Source organism: Malaclemys terrapin, chromosome 1 (assembly GCF_027887155.1).
Source record: "Malaclemys terrapin pileata isolate rMalTer1 chromosome 1, rMalTer1.hap1, whole genome shotgun sequence".
NCBI classification, from domain to species: domain Eukaryota; kingdom Metazoa; phylum Chordata; order Testudines; family Emydidae; genus Malaclemys; species Malaclemys terrapin.
This window is the reverse complement of record NC_071505.1, coordinates 214,292,208-214,316,007: the sequence shown is the minus strand read 5'-3', so window position 1 is coordinate 214,316,007 and position 23,800 is coordinate 214,292,208. Positions and strand designations below refer to the sequence as shown.

At 45.0% G+C, this 23,800-nt stretch overlaps 1 protein-coding gene across 8 annotated transcripts in view; it reads right to left on the bottom strand.

The window, feature by feature from the left end:
• The window catches only part of SH3KBP1 (SH3 domain containing kinase binding protein 1), a 346,563-nt gene that overhangs the window by 96,368 nt on the left and 226,395 nt on the right, over positions 1–23,800 (bottom strand). For all 8 annotated transcript variants that reach the window (XM_054006486.1, XM_054006509.1, XM_054006527.1 and 5 more), the window contains one exon: positions 8,675–8,750. In XM_054006486.1, coding sequence (XP_053862461.1) covers positions 8,675–8,750 — 76 coding nt within the window. The remainder of the gene's footprint in view (positions 1–8,674; positions 8,751–23,800) is intronic.

The following is a 23,800-nucleotide window of genomic DNA, read 5'->3' as shown; positions in this document are numbered from 1 at the left end:
TCCTTCATAGGTCATGTTCTCAAGACCTTTAATCATTCTTGTTGCTCTTCTCTGGACCCTTTCCAATTTCTCCACATCTTTTTTAAAATGCAGTGCCCAGAACTGGACACAATACTCCAGCTGAGGCCTAACCAGTATTCGAGGTGTGGACATACCATGGATTTATATAGAGGCAATATATTTTCTGTCTTATTATCTATTCCTTTTCCAATGAATTCCAACATTGATATTTTCAGAGAACTATCTAGAATGACTCCAAGATCTCTTTCTTAAGTGATAACAGGTAATTTAGACCCATCATTTTATTTGTATAGTTGGGATTATGTTTTCCAATGTGCATTACTTTGCATTTATCAACACTGAATTTCATCTGCCATTTTGTTGCCCAGTTTACTTTGGACTTAACTATCTTGAATAGTTTTGTATCATCTGCAAATGTTTCCACTTCACTGTTTACCCCTTTTTCCAGATCATTTATGAATATGTTGAACAGTACTAGTCCCAGTACAGACCCCTGGGGACTTTAAGGTCAGAAGGGACAATCACGATCATCTAGTTAGTCTGACCTCCTGAACACTGCAGGCCACAAAACCTCACCCAACCACTTCTGTAGACCCCTAACCTTTGGCTGAGTTACTAAAGTCCTGCAATCATGATTTAAAGACTTCAAGTTACAGAGAATCCACAATTTACAATACTTTAAATCTGCAGGTGACCTGTGCTGCATGTTGCACAGGAAGGCAAACACCCTGCCCCCGGGTCTCTGCCAATCTGACCCAGGGTAAAATTCCTTCACAACTCCAAATATGGTAATCAGTTAGACCCTGAGCATGTGGTCAAGACCCACCAGCCAGACACCTGGGAAAGAATTCTCTGTAGTAACTCAGAGCCCGCCCCATTTAGTATCCCATCACTGGCCATTGGAGAGATTTGCTTCTAGCAGTCGCAAAGCAGATACATGACACTATAGGCAGTCTCATCATTCCATCCCCTCTAAGCACCCTGTGGCAGTGAGCATACTAGGATCCAAATCGTGAATCCAAGAGACCTCTTTCAGTTTGGAGCTGGATCAGTAGATTGTGCCTTAAGCTACCTGAGTGGCAGTGTCTGTTGTGTTTAGCACCTATAGGCTCCAGTCAGGACTGGGGCCCCATTATATTAGGTGTTGCATTGAAAACACAGCAAAGAGGAAAGAGAAATTAAGCTAAACTCCAAGATGGAGTGGATGAATGCTGGTACCTAGCACTCGTGAGGAACATTTAGTAACAGCCTGGGACTGGAGACTTTTTGGATTTATGGCTAATCCAGCTTTCTTGTGGCAGCTTCTCAAAAAACACAAAGAAAATTATCCTGCCTAATACAACTTCCGAAACCTTAAAAGTACCCATGAGAACTGTTCAGCTGTTTCTACTTTTCTATTTTTAATTATACCTAGTAGGCTGGAAATAATGGCATAAGCATGAGATTATTATTTAGGCATGCAAATAGTAGGTATTCACACTGATCCATAAATGTTATAGGACTATACAATTAGTTTATACAGCTTTCTAAACTGAGACTTATTCAGGAAGTTATGCAATCTAGGTACTGTGGGAAATTCTGGATGCATTGTAATAAAGTAAAAGAGGCACCAGACGTAGAGCATAAGAGAATACCCAGAATGCCATAGAACAATTCTTTTGAAATAACTTTCTTAACATGGAGAACATTGGCTCATATGCCTATGGTTCGACTATTACAGATGAAGTTTATTATTACAAAAATATTTCTCTCATATAATATTGGATATTTTTTAAAAATCTTGTTAAAAACAGTTAAGGATATAGTAGGGTTACCATACGTCCGGTTTTTCCTGGACATGTGCGGCTTTTCAGAAATCAAACCCCCGTCCGGGGGGAATTGCCAAAAAGCCGAACATGTCCGGGAAAATGCCGGCTGGGCACTTCCCCTCTCACGGCTGCTCTGCTCCTCCCCTGACTCTTCAGCTCTGTTTAAGAGCAGAGTGCTACGGACCCTGCGCCGCCGGAGCCCGGGAGGGGAAGTGCCCGGCTGGGGGTGCAGGGTCCGGAGGCACGGGGGCTGCCCGAAGCCGGTAGCGCTCGGGCAGCCCGGCTCTTAAACAGAGCCGAAGAGTCAGGGGAGGAGCAGAGCCCCCAGCCGCGGTGGCTCTGCTCCTCCCCGACTCTTCGGCTCTGTTTAAGAGCCGAGCGCTATGGGCTTCGGGCAGCGCCCATGCCTCCGGACCCTGCGCCGCTGGAGCCCGGGAGGGGAAGTGCCCGGCTGGGGGCGCAGGGTCCGGAGGCAAGGGGGCTGCCCAAAGCCCAAGCACTACCGGCTTCACGGTTTGCCGGGCAGCCTCCAGACCCTGCGCCCCCGGCTGGGCGCTTCCCCTCCCAGGCTCCAGCTGCGCTGGGGAAGCGCCGGCCGGGGGCGCAGGGTCTGGGGGCTGCCCGGCAAACCGTAAAGCCGGTAGTGCTCGGGCAGCCCTTTCCGCGTGGCTGGGAGTGGGAGGGGGCGGAGTTAGGGCGGGGTTGGGGCGGAGTTGGGGGTGGGAAATGAGCGGGGCCAGGACCCCTTGGAGGGTCCTCTTTTTTTTATTTGTTAAGTATAGTAACCCTAGATATAGAGGTAAATGGTAATAGGATAAAGTACAATATGGTTTTACAAAATGTAGATTGTGCCAGACCAACCTGATCTCTTTCTTTGAAAAGATAACTGGTTTTCTAGACAAAGGAAATGCAGTAAATCTAATCTACCTGGATATCAGTAAAACATCTGATATGGTTCCAAATGGGAAATTATTAGTTAAATTAGAGAAGATGGAGATTAATACAAGAGTTGAAAGGTGGGTAAGGAACTGGTTAACAGGAGCCTACAGCAGGTAATGCTGAAAGGTGAACTGTCAGACTGGAGGGAGGTTACTAGTGGAGTTCCACATAGATCAGTCTTGGGACCAATCTTATTTAACTTTTTCATTAATGACCTTGGCACAAAAAGCAGGAATGTGCTGATAAAACTGAGGATGACACAAAGTTGGGAGGTATTGCCAATACTGAGGAGGACCCGAATACAGTAAAACCTGCCAAGAGCAACCACTCATGGAAGTTAGCAAAAGTGGTCGCTTGTAAGCGGTGGTCTCTCTTCAAAGGTTTGCTGCCTTCAGAGCTGGGCAACCAGACAGCAGTGGCTGCTGGCCAGGTACCCCCAAGCAGCAGCACAGAAGTAAGGAAGATCATGTGTCCTATAGGTTTGTTTTTATGGATGGAGTAAGAAAATATGGTTGCTGGTCGCAGATGACAGGTGGTCACTCTTCACAGTTAAATTATAGGGGAAAAACATTCTGTGGCCTCTGCAGGTAGTTACTTGTGATAGGTGGTCTCTCTTCAGAAGTGGTCGCTAAGGCACATTTTACTGTATCACACAAGAAGTTCTGGATGACCTTGAAAACGGGACTAATAGAAATGGGATGAAATTAAATACTGCAAAGTGCAAGGTCATGCACTTAGGGACTAACAACGAGAATTTTTACTATAAACTGGGGATTTATCAGTTGAAAGGGAGAGGAGGAGAAAAACCTGGGTGTATTGGTTGATCACAGGATGACTATGAGCCACCAATGTGATGTGGCCATGAAAAAGGCTAATACAATCCTAGGATGCATCAGGTGAGGTATTTCTAGTAGAGATAGGGAAGTGTTATTGCCATTATAAAAGGCACTGGTGAGACCTTATCTGGAATACGGTATGCAATTTTTGTCTCCCATGTTTAAGAAAAATGAATTCAAACTGAAACGGGTGCAGAGAAGGGATACTAGAATGATCAGAAGAACGGAGAACCCACCTTAAGAGAGGAGAGTTAAGGAACTTGGCTTGTTTAGCCTAACCAACTGAAGGCTAAGGGGAAATATGGTTGCTTTCTGGGATAAACAACAGAGGGAGAGGAGTTATTTAAGTTAAGGGTCAGTATGGGCAAAAGAAAAAAGGATATAAACTGTCCATCAACAAGCTTAGGCTTGAAAGTAGGTGAAGGTTTCACCATGAACAGCCTTCAAAGGGGCAAAACACCTACCTGGTTTCAAGACTCAGCTAGGTAAGTTTATGGAGGGGATGGTATGATGAGATTGCCTACCATGGCTTGTGGCCCATCTGTGATTGCTAGTAGCAAGTATGTCCAACAGCCAGAGATGGGGCAATAGATGGAAAGGGCTCTGAGTTACTATAATGAATTCTTTCTTGGGTGTCTGGCTGGAGGATCTTGCCCACATGCTCAAGGTCTAACTGATCACCAGGAATTTTCATCCAGGTCAGATTGGCAATGCCCATGGGTGTTTTTTGCTCTCCTCTACAGCATGGGTCACTTGCTGGTTTGAACTGGAGTAAATGGTGGATTCTCTGTCACTTGAAGTCTTTAAATCATGATTTAAGGACTCCTGTAACTCAGCCAGAGGTTAGGGGTCTATTACAGGAGTGTGTGGGTGAGCTTCTGTGGCCTGAAATGTACAAGAGCTCAGACTGGATGATCACAATGGTCCCTTCTGGCCTAAAAGTCAATGAGTCTACATGCATGCCTCAGTCCCCTGTCTCCCAAGCAAGAGCACAGACTCTAAAATGGTTCAAATGGAGCCTTTAGATTCCAACATGGATAAAATGTCCTAATTCAACAAAGTTTGGGAAAAATTCAGAGGTTCTGTGTGGGGTCAAAAATCTGGGTGTAAATGGGAATGTTGTGTAATTTATTCCATTTTGATATTTTGCAAGAATCTGCTCATCCCATCGGTTTTGGACACACATAAGAAATTGAGTATTTGCACACGGAGGGGATGAAAGAGGGATGCAGAAGAAAGAGAGGATGTTTCTGGCCAAAAAAATCAGAGTGTCAAAGGAATATTCCAGGGAAGTGTACGCAGCACCATTCAACCAGGGACTAAGGTTAATCTTAGTATAAGAGGGTGACACTCTCTTATTACCTTTGATTCAGAATTGCACCTGCTTACTCCAGGGGAAGCATGAAACCCAAGAGTGTTGGGAAAGTCCACTCAGGTGTATATTAAAGTAGGAGGACTGCTTCATATTACATTAATGTTAATAGGTTTTTAGCTGCTTTCTCCGCCTCAGAATTTTTGCAGTGGAATTTACTGCTTGTATGGCCTCTTCCTGGTCAGCTCCAGCCCTTTTTCCTGCTACAACTCCCTTTCTTCCTCTTCCTCCTCCTCCTCCTCAGTGTACAAACTATACCCAGTTTGCAGGCTAAAATAATGGCAAGTTGGTGCACGTTGCCCTATTTTGTTACTTACCATGATTTTCTTATCAGCATACATCTGACAACCAGGGCCGGCTCTGGCTTTTTTGCTGCCGTAGGCAAAAAAGCCACCCGCTGCCTCCCTCCCTCCCCCGAGTGCGGCAGGGGAGGGCACCGCGCCCAGCTGCGGGCCCGCAATCCCCGACCGGCCGGAGCGCTGGGGGGAGGGCAGCGAGCCCGCCGCGGCTCTGCTCTCCCCAGCGGCCAGAGCGCCGGGAGGAGGGCGGCAAGCCCGGCCGGGGCTCTCCGCTCTCCTCGGCGGCCAGAGCGCCGGGGGGAGGGCGGAGAGCCCCCGGCGGCCAGAGCGCCGGGAAGAGGGCGGCGAGCCCAGCCGGGGCTCTCCCCAGCGGCCAGAGAGCCGGGAGCAGGGCAGCGAGCCCGGCCGGGGCTCTCCGCTCTCCCCGGCGGCCAGAGCGCTGGGGGGAGGGCGGTGAGCCCGCCGTGGCTCTCCGCTCTCCCCGACCAGCCGAAGCGCCGGGGGGAGGGCAACGAGCCCACTGCGGCTCCACTCTCCCCGGCGGCCGGAGCACCGCTGGGAGGGCGGCGAGCCCAGTCGCAGCCCCGCTCTCGGGCCGGAGCGCCCCGCCATGCCGCCCCCTTCCAGGCGCTGCCCCAAGCACATGCTTGGTGGGCTGGTGCCTGGAGCCGGCCCTGCCGACAACTAACTTTCACCACCTCTGTACTTTGCTTATAAGTAGTTCTATACAGTTCAGCATTGTCTGTATGATATCTGCATTAAGAGATGCTATGTCCCAAAGACCAAAAAGTGCATAAAATATTCGGGAGGAAGACCAGACATGCATTAAATGTCAGGGAGTCAGCACATTTAGAAAGAGGTCAGAGAGTAACGAAAATTATTAAGGAAAGCAACACATAATGAAAAACTATAAGAAATTAAATATATATAGATTGTCTAAATGATTACTAAAGTTTGGGAGAAAATGTTTGTGACACTGCACCACATATTCTTCATAGTGATATTATGATATGATTATGACTGAATTATGATGTATTTTATGCAAGATATGTCATTTGAGGTGTCATTAGAAAAGTTATGATTTGCTGCACATGAGTATCCTATTTGTATTCATTTATCATTTTTGTATCTGAAGTTATGAATATTGACTATATATCTATATTTCAAATGTAGTTACACCTGGGTAACACCCACTAGACAAGATGCTTTCAGTCTAGACAGTGGGATGGGAAGGGCCTATTCAGGGCAGTGGGCCATGAGGAAAAAACAATAGGCCTTAGGAGAAGCTTATTTACCACCTGGTGATGAGCCTTCCTGAGAACACTCCAAACAGCCTGTGAGTAATGGCTGCTATGACCCTACAAGGACATGTGCTCAGATCACATGATGCTGGACTCCTTGGAGTATTTTTCCACACACTGGTTTGGGAACCAAGCTTTGAAACAAAGGGTTCCCACCATATGCAAAAGCGATATAAGGTAGGGAATGACATCATCTGGTGTTCTTCACTCCCCACACAAGACGACTTCTGGAAATACCTGAGGAACTGGGGGAAGTGCTGGACCCAGGATAAAGGGATTTCTAGCCTGCGAATGAAACACCTGGGGATTTCAAGCTGTAAAACAAGTGCAGCTTTCCCCTTAAGAATCTGCAGCCTGCTTGTATCATCTTTTAGAGTGAGAATTTGCTAATTCATATCCAATCAATTTAGTATATTAAGCTTAGTTTGTGTTTTTTGTTTATTTGCTAGGTAATCTGCTTCGATCTGTTTGCTATCTCTTATAATCACTTAACATCTATCTTTTGTAGTTAATAAACTTGTTTTTGCTTTATCTAAACCAGTAAGTTGGTGTGAAGTGTATGGGAATCTTAGCTCAAGGGCAAAGGCTGTTGCATATTCGTCTTCACATGGGGGGGGGCGAACTTTCTGAGCTTACACTGTACAGTTCCCTGTGTAGAGCAAGACAGTATAATTTTGGGCTTATTCTCCAGAGGGGCTGCGTGCCAGGGGAGTTGCCTTAGCTGTAGCCTTTCCATTGTTGGTTCATTGCAGAAGCTGGACAGACAGCCTGCATGTAACTGCAGCTAGGTGTGGCCCTACCTATATGTATGCCAGTGAAAGTGCAGGCTAGAGGGCTTTGCAGCTTGTCATAGCAATACAGTGTGAGAGGGAGCCCAGGCTGGTGGGTCGGGGGGCTCAGTGGTATCCCAATCCCAGGAGGCACCGCGGGGGGAACCCGTCACAATGTTAACTACCCACAAGAATCTGAAGGGTAGAAACTTCAAGAGGGAGAGAAATTGTGTTGGCAGTTCAAGTGATATAAACGAATCATTACATGAAATAAGACATAGGAAAATGTAATCTACAAATTAGGAACAATTTCCTAACAGGGAGATCTTTTCAGGTTATGGACTAGGCTCCAAAAGGAAAGCAGTGGAAAAACCATTTTTTGGTTCATTTAAAATTGAAAAATAATTGAGTAATAATGCTGAACTGCATATGTATTGAAAGGTCTTTTCCAGCTCTAATTTCTATGAGCCATATTCTCCTATCAATTCTACATTAAAGATTTCTTATCAGCTATGGAGATCTCTGTTGGTATCAAGGGAGTAAATGGAGAATGTGTAATAAAGAGCCTCAAGTGTAGATCAGAGGGGAGAATTTTGACCTAGAAAAACCAAGTTTCACTTTCTAATCAATTTCTTTGCTCATTCAGGCTTATTTTCCCCCTTAGTTCTGTCTACCTCCCTTTAGGTCCCAACACATTTAATTATAATTTTTATAAAAAAAAAATAAGACTAAAGCAGGAGTGGTTTGTGTTTAATTTGCTTTGTATGATAGTTAAATATGTGTCCATTGGACAAAGCAGTGATCTTCCTAAGAAGCTTAATTATTACTTTTATCCCTTTTTAGGTAACTATGATTTATACACACTAAGACGCTCATACTTTGTTGGATTTTTTGTTTCATAAACTCTACCACCCGATGGAACTGTTTACACCTAACACAAAAAGCAAAAATAGGAAGGGTGTTACTATTAGGGCATTGTCTACGACACATGTTGCAGTTTGAAGCTGGATCACATTCAAATCTGATTAATCTATAAGTGCCTTCAGCCTGAGGGTGAATGATGTAATTTTATTTGATTTTGGTGGCAGAGAGTTGGGGGTAAAATATCAGGGCAAAAACAATTCAAAAGCTTCTCAGAAACAAAGTGGCTCATCTAAACATTGCCAACTCAAAAGCTCCATGCAAAATACATTTGTAGTCTTGGTTTTATTATTTTTCAGACATACAGAAAATTGCTCATAACAAAACCTAAGAAAAAAATATTCAACACTTCCCAAAAGGCTCAAGCTCTGAGTGCAAATGAGGAAAAAACAAACAGTGAGACCTACTCTTGGTTCTGGTGTCCATTTCTATTTTCGTTGGCTCTTGAGCTGCTGTAGCTGGAGGTAATTTCTTCCCAACAGTCTGAAATAAATAAATTATTCCTCTTTAAAACCTTTATTTTCCCAGTTAAAGCTTTAGCAACAGTGCAGAAATCATGAGCAAAAAAAAAAAAAGGGGGGGGGAGAATTACATTAAAGGGACAACTCCAAATCTAGTCAGTTTGCAGGGGGCAAAGTGGGGAGAAAAAAGAAAAAGGTAAAAAGATTTCAAAGTAGTACTCCTACCCTAAATGCCTCTGCCAATTTTTGTGTGATTTTACAGTCAGATTTTCCTGTTTTTAAAAATATTTTCCTCTTCAATGTTGCTGTATGAAAGACCCACAGAAACAAGATAGGTAAATGGATTATACAGGGAAACTGACTATTATGAAGTGCTGCCAAACGAAGAAACAATGTGGGGGGGGAAAAAACGAAAAAAAAAATACTCCAATTTCCTTCTATCATAATAGTATTAGGTGTAACAAGTAACAATAGGAGGTAAATAAATTTCAGACATAAATGTGCTTTTTAAGTTGACAGTGTCCCTTTTTGTCATTTTAAGTACATATATTATCTAGTTCACCAAGCAGTATAATAATGTATCATCAGTATTAGACAGCTAAGTTGAAGGAACAGTATGCACACACTGCACAACCATCATTTTTCTTCACTGAGGCCTGGTCTACACTGGGGGGGAAGGGGAGATCGATCTAAGTTACGCAACTTCAGCTATGTGAATTAGGAAGCTGAAGTCGATGTACTTAGATCTACTTACCACGGTGTCTTCACTGTGGTAGGTTGACTGCTGACGCTCCCCCATCGACTCCGCCTATTGTTTCTCGCTCCGGTGGAGTACCGGAGTCAACGGGAGAGCGCTCAGCAGTCAATTTATCATGTCTTCACTAGACACAATAAATCGACCCCCGCTGGATCGATCACTCTGGAGAGAAGTGTAGACATGCCCTGACAGTGATCTTTGTATATGTCCATTTTTTTAATTTTAATTTTGTAAATATATTATTCTAACCCACAACAAAATTATGCCCCTGGAAAGCCTGGTAATGTCTTTGGTCAAGGACCTGGCTATTTGTATTGTTTGTATAACCATGGCACATAAGAGCCCCCAGCCATGGGCCAGAACCCCACTGTGCTAGGTCAGTGGTTCTCAACCTATTTACCATTGTGGGCCACAGGTTGAGAAACACTGTGCCAGACACACACTGTCCTGGCCAACCCTGTGCTGCCAGAGTGCCCCTTCCCTTTGGGGGAAGACCCGTGCCACGCACCACACCGACTCCCTGCCCAGTGCCCCCCAACTCCCTATGCCCAGCGCTCCTCTGCCCAGAGACACCCCCTCGGATCCCTATGACCACACCGATCCCCTGCTAAGACTCCCCACAGATCCATATGCCCAGCACCCCCCCCCCACCGAGACACCCCTCCACAGAGTGGAGCCAAGGCCCCGGACGCAGGGCCGGCAGCAGAGCTCTGCGTAAAACCTAGGGGTGCTGTAGGACCTCCCCAACCCTCTAGTTCCTGTGCCTAGGCTGCCCAGCATCCCCCACAAGCCCCCCACTGCCCCACATACCCTCACTTCCCAGAACCCCCCTAGATCTATCCCCGAGACCCACTCTCCCGCACCCTGCCCTGCCCCCCAGCCACACTCACCAACCCTGCTGGGAGATGACTGTGTTTGCTGGGCTGAGCTGGCAGCGCAGCCAGGGATCGCGCTGGCCCCTGGGGAGCGGTGCGAATAGCCATGCTGGAGCAGGAGTGGGGCTGCTTAGCTTTCCCTGCCACAGAGGGCTGCTTAGCCTTCGCTGCTGGCAAAAGTGCTCCAGCAGGGCTGCCTGCCGCCATCTCCCCATCAGCCGGCCCCACACCCTGCCAAACCGGAGGAGCAGCAAGCTTTGCAATTTTTTTTAGCGCATAGCTGGGACGCAGCTGTGTGCTAATTGGTCCGCAGGTTGAGAACCACTGTGGTAGGTGCTGCGCAAAGACCGAACAAAAAGACAGTCTCTTCCCCAAAGAACTTTCAGTCTAACTATAAGACAAGAGACAACAGACGGATGTAGACAGATGGGGAAGTAAAAGTAAAAAATATTGGTTAGCAAGGCAGGCAGTGATATTAGTGTACCAGCAGCTTAACCATTTTTTATAGGCCTTATGGAAAGTTTTGAGGAGGGATTTGAAGGAGGCTAATAAGGTAGTTTGTGGATGTTTAAGGAGAGCTCCTCTCACACATGAAGGGCAGCATGGGAGAAAACACAAAGGTGCTTGTTTGAAAATTTAACAAGTGGGGCAATGGAGGCTGGCATCCTGGGCTGATCTGAGCCAGGAGTTAACATTTTGACACTGAATGAGAGATGCTAGTTAGGGTGGGGATAGGCCATGAAGGGCCTTTGAAGTAAAGACAAACAAGCTTGTGTTTGACGCAATAAAGCGGGGACTCAAAGAGAGGGTTAAGTATCAGAGGGGTAGCCCAAGTTGCCCTCCCCATGCCTCCTGGGGCTGGGGCTGACCCACCCCACCCCATGTCGGACACTATCTGGGGCTGCCTCCCCCGCCCCCAAGCTCTGCACTGCCCAGGGTGGGGTCTTCCCCTCCTAGCCTTGTGCTGTCCACAGCTGGGGCTGATCCCCGAGCCCTGTGCCGCCTGCAGCTGGGACTGATCCCCTCCTCCTCCCAGCTCCGCGCCTCCCCCGGCTGAGGCTGATCTCCCCCCACCCTCAGCTCTGCGCCACCCAGGGGTCAGCTCTGAAGCCAGCAATGCCCGCCAGCAGCAAATTTCTCCAGTTTCCTGCTGGCGGGCATTGCTGCCTTTAGCTGACCCCCAGGCAGCAGCCGCCTCTCTCTGCTCTACCTTGCAGCCATGACAAATGCCCAGGTTTGGTGAAAAAGTAGGAACGGCCAGGACAGAGCTGAAAAAGGGGCCTGTCCTGGCCAAAACAGGATGTATCTGCACCCTAGCCAGCCCGGGCCCTATTGTTCCCGGCCAGCCCCTCACTCCCGGGACCAATTCCCCCTGCGTCGTGCCCTATTGCCCCTAACCGGCCGCTTGCTCCAGGGGTACCCCATAGAGAACATGGGCCTGGCGAGCTCAGCCTCCCTGCACCAGCTTCTCCTCCCTTGCAGTATGATGAGTCCCTAAGGTAAAATCCACCCTCCCTTGCGAACAAGGGCTCATTCAGCTGAAGGGAGCCCACCTAGCTCAGTAAAAGGAGGCTAGCTGTTCTTCAAATTATTTTTTGGCCTTCCTAATTATATTTTTACACTTCATTTACCAGAGTTTATGTGCCTTTCTATTTTCCTCATTAGGATTTAACTTCCACTTTTTAAAGGAGTCCTCTTTGCCTCTCACTGCTTCTTTTACTTTGTTGTTTAGCCATGGTGGCACTTTTTTGGTTCTCTTACTATGTTTTTTAATTTGGGGTGTACATTTAAGTTGAGCCTCTTCAACTATATTTCAGGGTTTACACCCTCCTCTCCCCCCCACTTGCCAACCATAATATCTAGCAGGCCCAACGGACTTGGCACCTGCAAGAGTTTCCCTTTGGGAGCCTGTGGACAGCAATAGTATTGTTATCCCTTTATGACCTTAGTGGTAATTCAAATTCAGGATGTTGTGGGTTGTTTCCATTATGAAGAGAAACGGATAATGGAGTTACGCATTTTTGATGCAATCCTGTTTACATATAAGGAATGCATAAAGTCCAGTTTCCCTGAACACACCAGGCATCAAACAACGAAAGACAGTGTCTTTGCTCAGAGTTGCCCCTTTCCAGTCAGCACTTATCCCAAAAGCTCTCTCTCAGCTTTTCTCAGGGCCGTGCTTCCGGGGCTTGTTCTGACTGAGTCCTTTTTTTCTCCTGCTACTCTGGTGTATTTTCCTCCTTCTCACAAACGCACAGACACAGACACCTCCACCAATCAATACCTTTTCCCCTGCATTTGCTGTATCAGTCCTAAAGAAACCCCTCAGTCAGCATGGCATAACTTCTGCTCGGTCTTGCCATGAGGGTCTATGCTTTGGGCAGTGGCCTCTCTTGTTTCAGCTATTACTAAACAAAGATGCATTTAACTGCTCCTTAATTTAGCCTGAATGGAAGGATGGCTGTTACGCCCACCAGCTTTTTCAAAATGAAGTATGATTTATATTGCCAAAAGGTGCACAGCACTCCAGGCAATGGGTTTAAAATAACACAGATCTATGCACATACTGGCATACTTTTGTTTGGCATAACTAGGGCCCAACCAAATTCAACTTTGGTCAATTTTATGGTCATATGTTTTAGAAAATCGTAAACTTCATGATTTCAGCTATTTAAATCTGAAATTCCATGGTGTTGTAATTGTAGGAGTCCTGACCCAAAAAGGTGTTGTGGGAGGGTTGAAAGGTTATTGGAGGGAAGGTTGTGGTACTGCTACCGTTACTTCTGCGCTGCTGCTGGCGGTGGCGCCGCCTTCAGAGCTGAGCAGCTGGAGAGCGACAGCTGCTTGCCAGGAGTCCAGCTCTGAAGGCAGCAATCTGCCAGCAGCAGCACAGAAGTAAGGGTGGCATGATACGTTATTGCCACCCTTACTTCTGTGCTGCTGCCTGCAGAGCTGGGCCCTCTGTCAGCAGCCACCATTGTCTGGCCACCCAGCTCAGAAGGCAGCAGTGCAGAAGTAAGGATGACATGGTTTGGTATTGCCACTCTTCTGCATTACTGCTGGTGGGATGCTACCTTCAGAGCTGGGCACCTGGCCAACAGCCACCGCTCTCCGGCCACCCAACTCTGAAGTCAGCGCAGAAGTAAGGGTGGCAATACCATGACCTCCCTAAAAAAACCTTGTGACCCCCTGCAACTCCCTTTTGGATGAGGAGCCCCAATTTGAGAAATTCTGGTCTCCCCCATGAAATTGGTACAATACAAGGTAAAAGCACAAAAAAGACCAGATTTCACGTTGGGAGACCAGATTTCACAGTCCGTGATGCATTTTTCATGGCCGTGGCTTTGGTAGGGCCGTAGGCATAACTCTCAAGCCCCTAAGCAGGCATTACTTAAGCTTTGCAGCATCCTGTTCTCTTGGCTCCCAAGTTACAACGTATTTGCTGCAGACCCCAGACTCTCAATCAGTCTGTGTCAGCCTGCAGCAGCTGATAACTTCCCACCTCTCTTTCTGAAGGGAAGATCTTTTAACTGATCAGTGCCTTTTGATCTCCAAGTTCTCACGAAAACTGCTATGTAACCAGGGTTAAGTCTGAGGAGTAACTTCTTCATGGCTATAAATCTGGTTATTGTGTTTGACTGTTTGCTGGGATCCTTCTTATCTAGGCCACTATTTATCCTTTTCTGCTTGTTTTCCATAACAACCCCTTTTGATCTAACTCCATAGCAAGTAACCCACCATGAACAAACACGGAGAGGCAAGCACAATATTCATAAAAATAATATAGATATTTCCTAGTTCTCCACAGGATCAATGACAAACACTTCTAACTTTGCTTGGCAAGATCTTGATACAATTTCTCACCCTCCCCCACTTTTTCCCTACTATACTGTAAAAAAGAAACCACTTCCTGCTGGAGAGAAAAACATTACATACAATCTTTAAGCTGTTTCAGAAACAATGATTCACACAGCAAAATGCTGACATACAATAATAGTTAGTATGAATATCAAATATTTGCTTTCATTTTTGTTTATTCATCTCCCAAATTCACCACAACCTAAGTACTAACATTTTTATGAGGAAGTATCTCAGAGCACTAGGGAAACATGAATGAAGAATCACCATCCCTCTGAAGCAGGTAGATATTAATATTTCTACTTTACGTATGGGGAAACTGAGACACAAAGTGACTTGTCTAAGAACAGAAAGGGAATTTGTTGTGGACACAGGGAGAGAACCCAGATCTCCTGCCTCTCAGACCAGGCTGCCTCTCAACAGGCACCAGAATACATCACCAAAACAAGAGTATCTTGATCTTGCCAGTCCTGTGGGGTAACAGTAGTTGGATTATGTAGCTGTCGAACACAAATCCCCCATATCTTATGGCTACAAGCAAGTGGATCCTAAAGATGAAAGGGAAAGGAGACCTTTCCAGCACAAAAACAGCCAAACAAAATAATAATACTGGCCAAGCTTTACTGTACAGATATTAAGAGAGATGTCACAGATTTAGCAGCAAACTGCAGGCATTCATGCTTGGTTTCATGAAGCCAATGCCTACCATTAAAATAACAGGCAGTAGTTAATACAATGGGTTTCAATGGCACTGTGAGGGCACATACACTGCATAGCCCTATCACTGCAGTCCATGCTTTTCCCAGTTATCGAACTAAAAGTTGCCATAACACTGTAGAGTTGGCAAGTTACCTCTCTTGAAGTCATTGTGTGATAAATAATGCTCTTTCCCCCTATATAATTTGGAATCGGGATGATATCCATAAGAGTGATGGATAACACAGGACAAAGCATAGCATGGGCAGACAACATGCAAGTTTCCATCACATTGCTCAGTTAAGGTCCTTCAGCCGTCACCTGCAACACCTGAGCCTTTCTTAAAGGTGACATGCAAAAGGGAGAAAAATTGGACTTGTGCCCAGTTTTTCTTCTTTATGATTATACAGAAAGCCTGAAAGATTTTTGTTTTTATTAATCTACTTGTATTTTACATTAAAAATGAGGGCTTGTCTGCCTGGAACATTCAGTGATGACTGGAGAACCAGTGAAATACTGACATCACAAGAATCAAGATGGGGAAAGCTGAGCAACTGAGAAGGGAAAACTTTTTTTGAACTCCTGTATTACTTCTATGAATAACATTTTGGATAAAGGTTGTAATATTGCCAATCCTACGCATTGAAAAAGCATCACTCAAGCAAACAAAAATTGTCAGATTATTTTAAATCAAGAGAGATTTTTAAAATAATGCATTCGGTGTGGGGGTTGATTTTGTTTGTGTAAGCAGAGTCAGGATGAGCTCTACCCTGACATCTGGTGGTGAATTATGGCGAGTGTGGAAAAGAACTCCAGGGGCTGATCTTGTTTGCATAGGCACACCCACTCGCCTGGCATGAAACAACAGCAACTCAAAGTGGTTACTTTGGCTGGTGTGGGATCCCCAGTTTCTCTGTTATGGGGGCAGGAAGAATAAAGTTTTGTTACCCTGATTCTGTGAATCAAGGCCAGTGGAACTGTGTATGACAGAAGGACTGAGTGAGTCATTCACCATTACCTAAGTAGCATGTGCTTGTCAAGGGGCATGGGTTACAAAACCCAGTGAATGGAGAGAGGATGAGGACAGGTATTTGTACCTGATGGTATGGGCCCTCTCTGAGGGGTTGAAACACCAATTGCACTACCTCCTCTCTCCATTGTTGAATATCAGAGCTAACTTTTGATTCCATTAGAAGTCTAGTTACAGACTGCTGAACTGAATTCACTTTGGGCCAGTGGTGCACTAGCACTGGGGCTCCCCTACTATGAGCTGAAATCACAAAAGAGCTGAGATCACTGAGGCGGTGTTAACTAGCGGGGGAGCCTGAAGCTATAATGCTAAGCGGCTGGCAGAGCAGCTAGCAGAGTGGAGCCTTGTGGGACGGTTGGAGTGGCGCTGAGCGACTCACAGGTCGGTGAGTGGAGCGGCTGGAGGAGCAGCTAACCGAACAGAGCCTTGTGGGAGCGGCCCAAGGGACGGCTGGAGCGGAGCGGCTCACAGGTCGGTGAGCGGAGCGGAGCAGCGCGGTGCGGCACGGCTCACAGGTCGGTGAGCGGAGCGGCGCGGCGCGGAGCAGCACGGCTCACAGGTCGGTGAGCGGAGCAGAGCAGCTGCCAGAGCAGTTCGTGGGACGGCAGGAGTGGGACTGCGGGTGGAGTGGAGCAGTTTGTGGTGAAGGCTGGGTGGAACCCCACGGAGAAGCAGCCGGTTGGCCTCGGATCACGTAAGGTGCCCCTTAACACCCTGCTCACACCCCCCCCCCTTTTGAACTCTGGGGCTGCACTGATCAGGGACAGAGACTTTGGGGGGTTGTCGGACTTTTGGGACTTTGGTGATTCTTGGGTCGCTGGTTCCAAGAACCAACGGGAGAGGACACGGCCCAATTTGCTGGGGTGGGTCTTCGCTCATGGTTTGGTCTATGAACTCTAGTTGTGGTGTTTTTCCAATTTAATGCTGATGTCGTTTACCTCATGTTATTAAACATTTTCAGTTACACTCAGACTCCGTGCTTGCGAGAGGGGAAGTATTGCCTCTTAGAGGCACCCAGGGGGTGGTATGTAATTGTCCCAGGTCACTGGGTGGGGGCTCGAGCCGGTTTTGCACTGTGTTATTGAAGCGGAACCCCTAGATACAGAACCCGGCCCTTGTTGCTGCCAACTTAGATGGGCAGAAGGGTTACATTTGCGTTCTGTTTTTGGAACCATTAGGATACACTCAGGTCACATTTTCAAGCTTTATTTCAGAACTATGAGGGCCATAAACTTACTTTTTTTTTAAATGAAAATGTGAGATTATCAAATAGTCACGACTCAGGAGCTAAACGCTTAATATTACAAAACTCATGATAAAATAATGTGAGTTAGCAATACAGAAGCTGCCTTTGTTAAAGATTTCCACACCCACACTCCTTCAAATAAGGTGCCACAATAAACGTGGCCTGAACTCTTCAACAAGACCTTCAGCACAACCAGAAAAGATTGGGTTTTAAGGGAAAAATGGATCAAGATTTTTTAAAAAAATATTTTAGATCTTCTTTATAGATCATAAAGAATCAAAATGAGGCACAAGTCCAATGTTATAAACAATTTGCAACTCAAATGGTGAGGTGATTTTGTGATTCTGGATGCTAAGCAAAGTCAAGCTCTCACTCGTGATCTAATCAGGTCAGGACTGAAGGCTCTGTTATACTCCAGCACAACAGTTAAAGGAATACAATTCCCCCTTAACATCTATGCATTAACATAGGTAGGCTAGGGTTACCATTCATCCGGATTCCCCCGGACATGTCCGGCTTTTTGAGCTAAAAATAGCGTCCGGGGGGAATTTGTAAATGTCCGGACTTCCCCCCCCCCCCCATGCAGAGCACGCGCGGCTAACAGGGCAGCCGGACGGATGGTGCCACTTACATGGGGCTCCGACAACCAGAGAGAGCTCCTCCTCCACTTCCCCCTCCTCCCCCCTGCAGCAGAGCTCCCTCCCTCCTTCCCTGCATTCGCAGATCGCCTCCGGCAGTCTGGAGCTCCTCCCCCACTGCTGCCCAGCGTGCCGGGACGAGCGGCTCAGGCAGTTCCTGAGCAAGCTCACAGAGACATTAGGCAAAGAAAGGCCAACAACAAAGGGGCCAGGGAGTCGGAGAAGGGGCAGGGAGGTTCTGGAGGGGGCAGTCAAGAGACGGGGGGGGGGGAATCGGAAGTTCGGGGGGGGCTTTCTGGGGGTGGGGGTGTGGATAAGGTTTTGGGCAGTCAGGGTACTGGTAGGGAGTAAGGTCCGGGGGGGCATTTAGGGGATGGTCTTAGGAGGGGGCAGTCAGGGGACAAGAGGCAGGGAGGCTTAGGTAGGGGGTGGAGTCCTGGGGGCAGTTAGGGGCAGGGGTCCCAGGAGGGGGCAGTCAGGGGACAAGGAGCCGGGGGAGGGTTGGGTGTTCTGAGGGGGGGAAATGGGAGGGGCAGAGGCGGGGCCAGGGCAGGATGGGGGCGGGGCTCCTCCCGTCCTCTTTTTTGCTTGCTGAAATATGGTAACCCTATAGGTAGGCTTCTCATGGCAACAACTTAAGGGCTTGTCTACACTTGGAAATTTACCTGTTTAAGATCTTGTGAGGACACTTATTTCAGAATAGTAGGACTCTATCAAGGAAATACAGAACTACTGCACCAGTTTAAGAGTCTAGCACTGTACTGTAGTGTATACCACTGTCTTCCATTTAGAATTTATATTGACACTACAGACTTTGGGCTTGTCTACACTGGCACTTTACAGCGCCGCAACTTTCTCAGTCAGGGGTGTGAAAAAACATCCCCCTGAGCAAAGCAAGTTTCAGAGCTGTAAAGTGACAATGTAGTAGCTATTCCACTCGTGGAGGTAATTGTTTTTATAGTGCTGGGACTCTGCCGCGACTACACAGCCACGTTAAAGTGCTGCCGCTGTAGCACTTTCACTTTAACATTGCCAGTGAAGATGTGCCCTTTGAGAAGAATCCTGTCTCATCCATTCAGACATTGGTGATTGTGACAAGGGCCTGCAAAGAAGAGAGAGAGGCTAGTCACACTATCTCAGAGTGCTCTCAGAAGTTCAGAAAATTCCACTGACTGGGGCAGGGGGAAAAGAATGCAAAGCTTCTTTGGCCATTGCTTTCCCTTTCCCCTTCAGCTTCTATTTTTGAATTTTTGTTTACATGTGATGAAAGAATTAATTTTTTGTTTCAGGCACAAATCCAAGGCCATTACTATAACAAGAGAAAACTAGGCCTTTGTTCTTTTGTATTTATTTTAAAAACTAAGAAAATGAAAAAACAAACAATAGAAAAATCTCCTCTGATAGGCAAATTATGAGAGGGAGGCTCTCAACTATAAAAAAGAAGCAAACAAAAATAGTTACCAATTTCTTCCAGATGTTGAATGAACAGAAGCATAAACAACCTTCTTGTCAACTAAACAGGGTTTTGGTTTTTTTTTTTTATTTTTTTATTTTTGTGGTGATGGGAAATACTTTTTCTACTTACATCTTAAAGGGACACAAATCTTAACGTCTTTTAAGCTTCAAATCTGAACTATTTTACATTTCAATAAAGTCCTCCAGAAGTAAATGTATCCCACTTTGTCAGAGAAATTTAACAATGGACAAGTGACTAGAATAAGTTATTCCTGTGAATCCGAACTCAGCTCTATGTGAACTGTCTTCCATGCCAGCAACACTTAGTTTTACTACCATGGGGTTTTCCTGACCCTCTATATGAGCTCTGCTGAAAGAACAGAATTAACAGTAACTGAAGGGTCAGTACAGTGGCACTTCAGATAGGGAGAAGTTTAATTCTAACATTTAAAAAAAAAAGTCCTTAAAAAAAGGAAGGAAAAGTTTCTCAGCAGAGTGGATTTAAATTCCTGACTTTCTATATAGTTGTCTCCTATGTTCATCTGAATGGCTTCCTCCATCTACACTTCTGCCCAGCTCTGCCATGGTGGAAACATCACTCTGAATGCTCTTGTGGTTATAGCAAGAGAAGCACTGTTGATTACCACCTGTAAGGATGTCTTAGCCTTAATTAGCAATTATGTCTCTGTAAGGATGTCTTAGCCTTAATTATGTTTCTGGGCTCCTCCCTGTTGTCATGCAGGAGCTTCAAGAGGAAAGGCATTGCTGTGTCCCAGTTTAGAAAGTCATGGCCGGTAAGACTTGAAAAGACACTTTAAAATAACACGTTAAGATGAATAACAAAAGGCACTTATCTTGGTGGAAGAAGAGTTATTTATACAGTGCTGTGTGTACATGACACTTTAAAGACAAAAATGACAAGCCCAGCACCAATTTGCTTGTAGACAACACTACAAATGATGACAAACAATGAAAATGGGAGAGGCTACAAAAATATAATATGGTTGAGTTGATCTACTATGCAGGCAGCTTGACGGTTCTGTATTTATTATTTTTTCATGTTTTTATTTGCTGTTGCTAAATGAAGGTTTAAAACAACAACAAAGAGTTCCTTTAAAATAAAATAGAAGGCGTAAAGACATCAGCACTTTTAGAAGCAGGGGTTCAAATATGTATTTGTCCATTTGTTTACTGAAAGAAAGGGCTAGTTCCATGAGATTAATTACCTATTAGCCACTTTACTATGTTATTTACAAATACAGTAATTTAAACTAGTAATAGTGTGTGGTTTCACAGAAACATTAAAAAGGTAAGAAATGCCTGAATTCAGATTGCATGTTCAGCCTTCATTCTACTCTGTTGTGGGTATGCTTTATAACACACTCAATGGCATGATTACAGACTGTCAGGTAATCCAGTATCATTCCATTTTTTCTATAGTTTTAAATGCACAAATGTAACATCCTGTAGTATTCTGTGTATGCAGACAGTCATTGATTGTTATTTTCAGTATATGAAAAGTAAACAGTACATGTATTTTACCTACCAGTACTGCACTTAACATATAACTTAAAATGTACTGGTATTATGACAATGCAAGAGTCATCTTTTATCTCTTCCTTTATGTAACTCTCCCACACTGCATTGTTCCATTGTGTGCGCCTGGTGAGCTATAGTGTAAAAGGAAAGTATGGGGAGTGCTGTGTAGAGGGGAAAAAAGAGAAATAACATAACAGTATTGCCAACTCTCATGATTTTATTGTTAGTCTCACAATATTTGATGTTTTACTTAAAGACCCAAATCCAGGAGCCAAGTGATCACACAAGACCCTCAGCTTCCATTAAAAAAATTTTTTTCTAGCTCTTGTGGTTGCAGAGAAAAAGTCTGAAAATGCAATGTGAGCATACACTAAAGGCTCAGAAACCAAAAAGCAAATAAAAAGAACCCATTAATTTTTTAACAAAATCCCTTGATTTTAAAGCCAATCTCATGATTTTGTGGGTTCTGACTCATGATTTTTCAATGTTTGGGCTTGGCAATGCTGCCTAAGGCACACAGTGAAGAAGGGGAAGCAGCAAAGGGCAAGACAATGTAATAAGAAGTGGGAAGATGCGATAAAACAAAGACGCTGGAAAGAATTAGGCTGGAAAAAAACACAACATAAAATCAAAAACCATGCAAACAAAATAACTAGTAGCTTTTCACTTATATAAGGGTGAGACCAATAAAATAAACAAAATGGAAATAAAGAGAAAAGGAGTAGAACAGGAAAAAACATCAAATCATAGCACAACAAAGGAGTGCATTATTCTCTGAGCACTGTAACTTTTTCACATTAATATGAGCAAGCCACTGCAATCCCATTCAGTGCTGAAAAACTGACCTGTAGGCCATGAGTATATTTTCCATTTGCCCTTCCTAACATGCCTCAAACCTGGTCTGACCTGGGGGAGCTACTTTTACGTTGGGGAGACATTATTTCAATGTCCACAACCATTCAGTCACTGACTTCATGAAAGCTGCCATTCTTCACAATCATGACAGTTTTAGGAAAGAAGTGGATACTTATCTACAGAAACTGGACTGAGACCATCAGCTCCTTTCATTTTGGTCAAAAGAGGAAACATTATATGGATGACTTCCACATCCTTAGCTATTTGAGCAACCGAGAGCTAAAATTCTAAGACTCCATACCCTAATAGCAAACCCCTGAACTAATCAGTTCTTTGACCAATATTCTGAAAGGGAATATTTCCAAACTTTCAACTGGCTATAGACAAAGGGGTATAGATTTAAGAAGTTTCAACATTTAGAACATTTGGCCCAAATTCATCTTTGGTTTATTTCCTCTAAAGTGTTAAACCTGTAATAATTAACTTTTTCTAGATATTTTATTTTACACAAAAAATTATACACACTCACTATCAGTAAAGACACTGGGATTTACGCAGAGTAGTACAGTTTATATCTTCCACATTCATGTAATTTATAGTATTACATTAAAGCAGAGATTCGCAAACTTTACTGGGTGGAAGACATCTAAACAGAGAGATTTTCTCATGGGTTATGTCTACACTGTAATGAGACACCTGTAGCTGGCCTGAGCCTGAATGTCTTCACCGCAATTAAACAGCACCTTAGCCTGAGCCCCATGAGCCTGAGTCAGCTAGCACGGGCCAACCATGGATTTTTAATTGCAGTGTAGACTTACCCACAGACACCTATTCTCCCATTTGCAATCAGATGACATCACTTTAGCAACTTCAGCAATTGTTTACAGGTAAAATTATTTTAGGTGTTTTTCAGTTTTTTAGCCATCCTTGTGATTTCCCTCAATAGCTTCAGAATTCCTGTGAAATATGGGATTATGCCGATGTTTTCAGTAAAAAGAGGGCAGATACCTTCCTGCCTCACTGCAGTTATAATTGTCCAATTGACCAGCAACCTAGAACTGAGACCCCTTTGGTCACATATCCTCCTTGGAATTGAACTCCTGATTCTTCAGGTTCTTGTGGAGGTACTCCTGGAGCACGTGCTAATTCGCCCCTCCAACTCTTTGCTGCGGGCTCCAATCTTTGTGGCAAAGAACAATGGCTCCTTATGTCCAATGTTGATTATTAAACTATGAACAAAGTGATGGTCCAAAACCACTGCCCCTTGACACTTATTAACCAACTCTTTGAGAGGCTCCACATGGTCAAGATTTTTACTAATCTGGACCTTTGTGGGGCCAACCTGGTCTGAATCAAGGAAGGTGATGAAAGGAAGACTGCATTCCGCACCTGATATGGGAATTTTGAATATTTAGTTATGCTTTTTGGGTTCTGTAATGCTCCAGTGATGTTCCAGCATTTTGTCAATTATATCTTCCAGGACATACAGATTGATTCATGATTATTTATTTAGACGATGTGCTTGTTTTTTCTGAAAACCAGGTGCTGCATGAGCAACATGTGCCCCACATTCTCAACAGACTACATCAAAACTATATTTACTCCAAACTGCAGAAATGAGTTTGACAAAGACACAATTGAGTCCCTCAGCTATATTATTTCCCCCAAAGAGCTAACAATGAACTCATGAAAGGTATCACCCATCTCTGGGTAGAATGCCCCAAAGGATGTAAAAGGCATTCAGGGGTTTCTCAGGTTTGCCAATTTCTACAGGCATTTTATCAAAGGATTCTCTCACCTAGTTGCCCCGATAACTGCATGCCTTCAGAAGGGAGTTCACTTCATCAGGTCACCAGAGGAACAATAGGCATTTGATCAGCTAAAGAGATCTTTGACAACAGCTCCCATTCTTGTGCACCTGGATATTGCCAAGCCCTTCACCACAGAGGCAGCAGCTCTGAACTTTGCCACTGGAGCTGTTCTGTCACAACATATTGGCCCTCATAACCAACTCCTTTCCTGTGCCTTTTATTCATGAAAACTAACCCCTGCTGAGAATTATGATGTCTGTAACAAGAAGTTACTTGTGATAAAAGCAGCATCTGAAGAACAGAGACACTGTC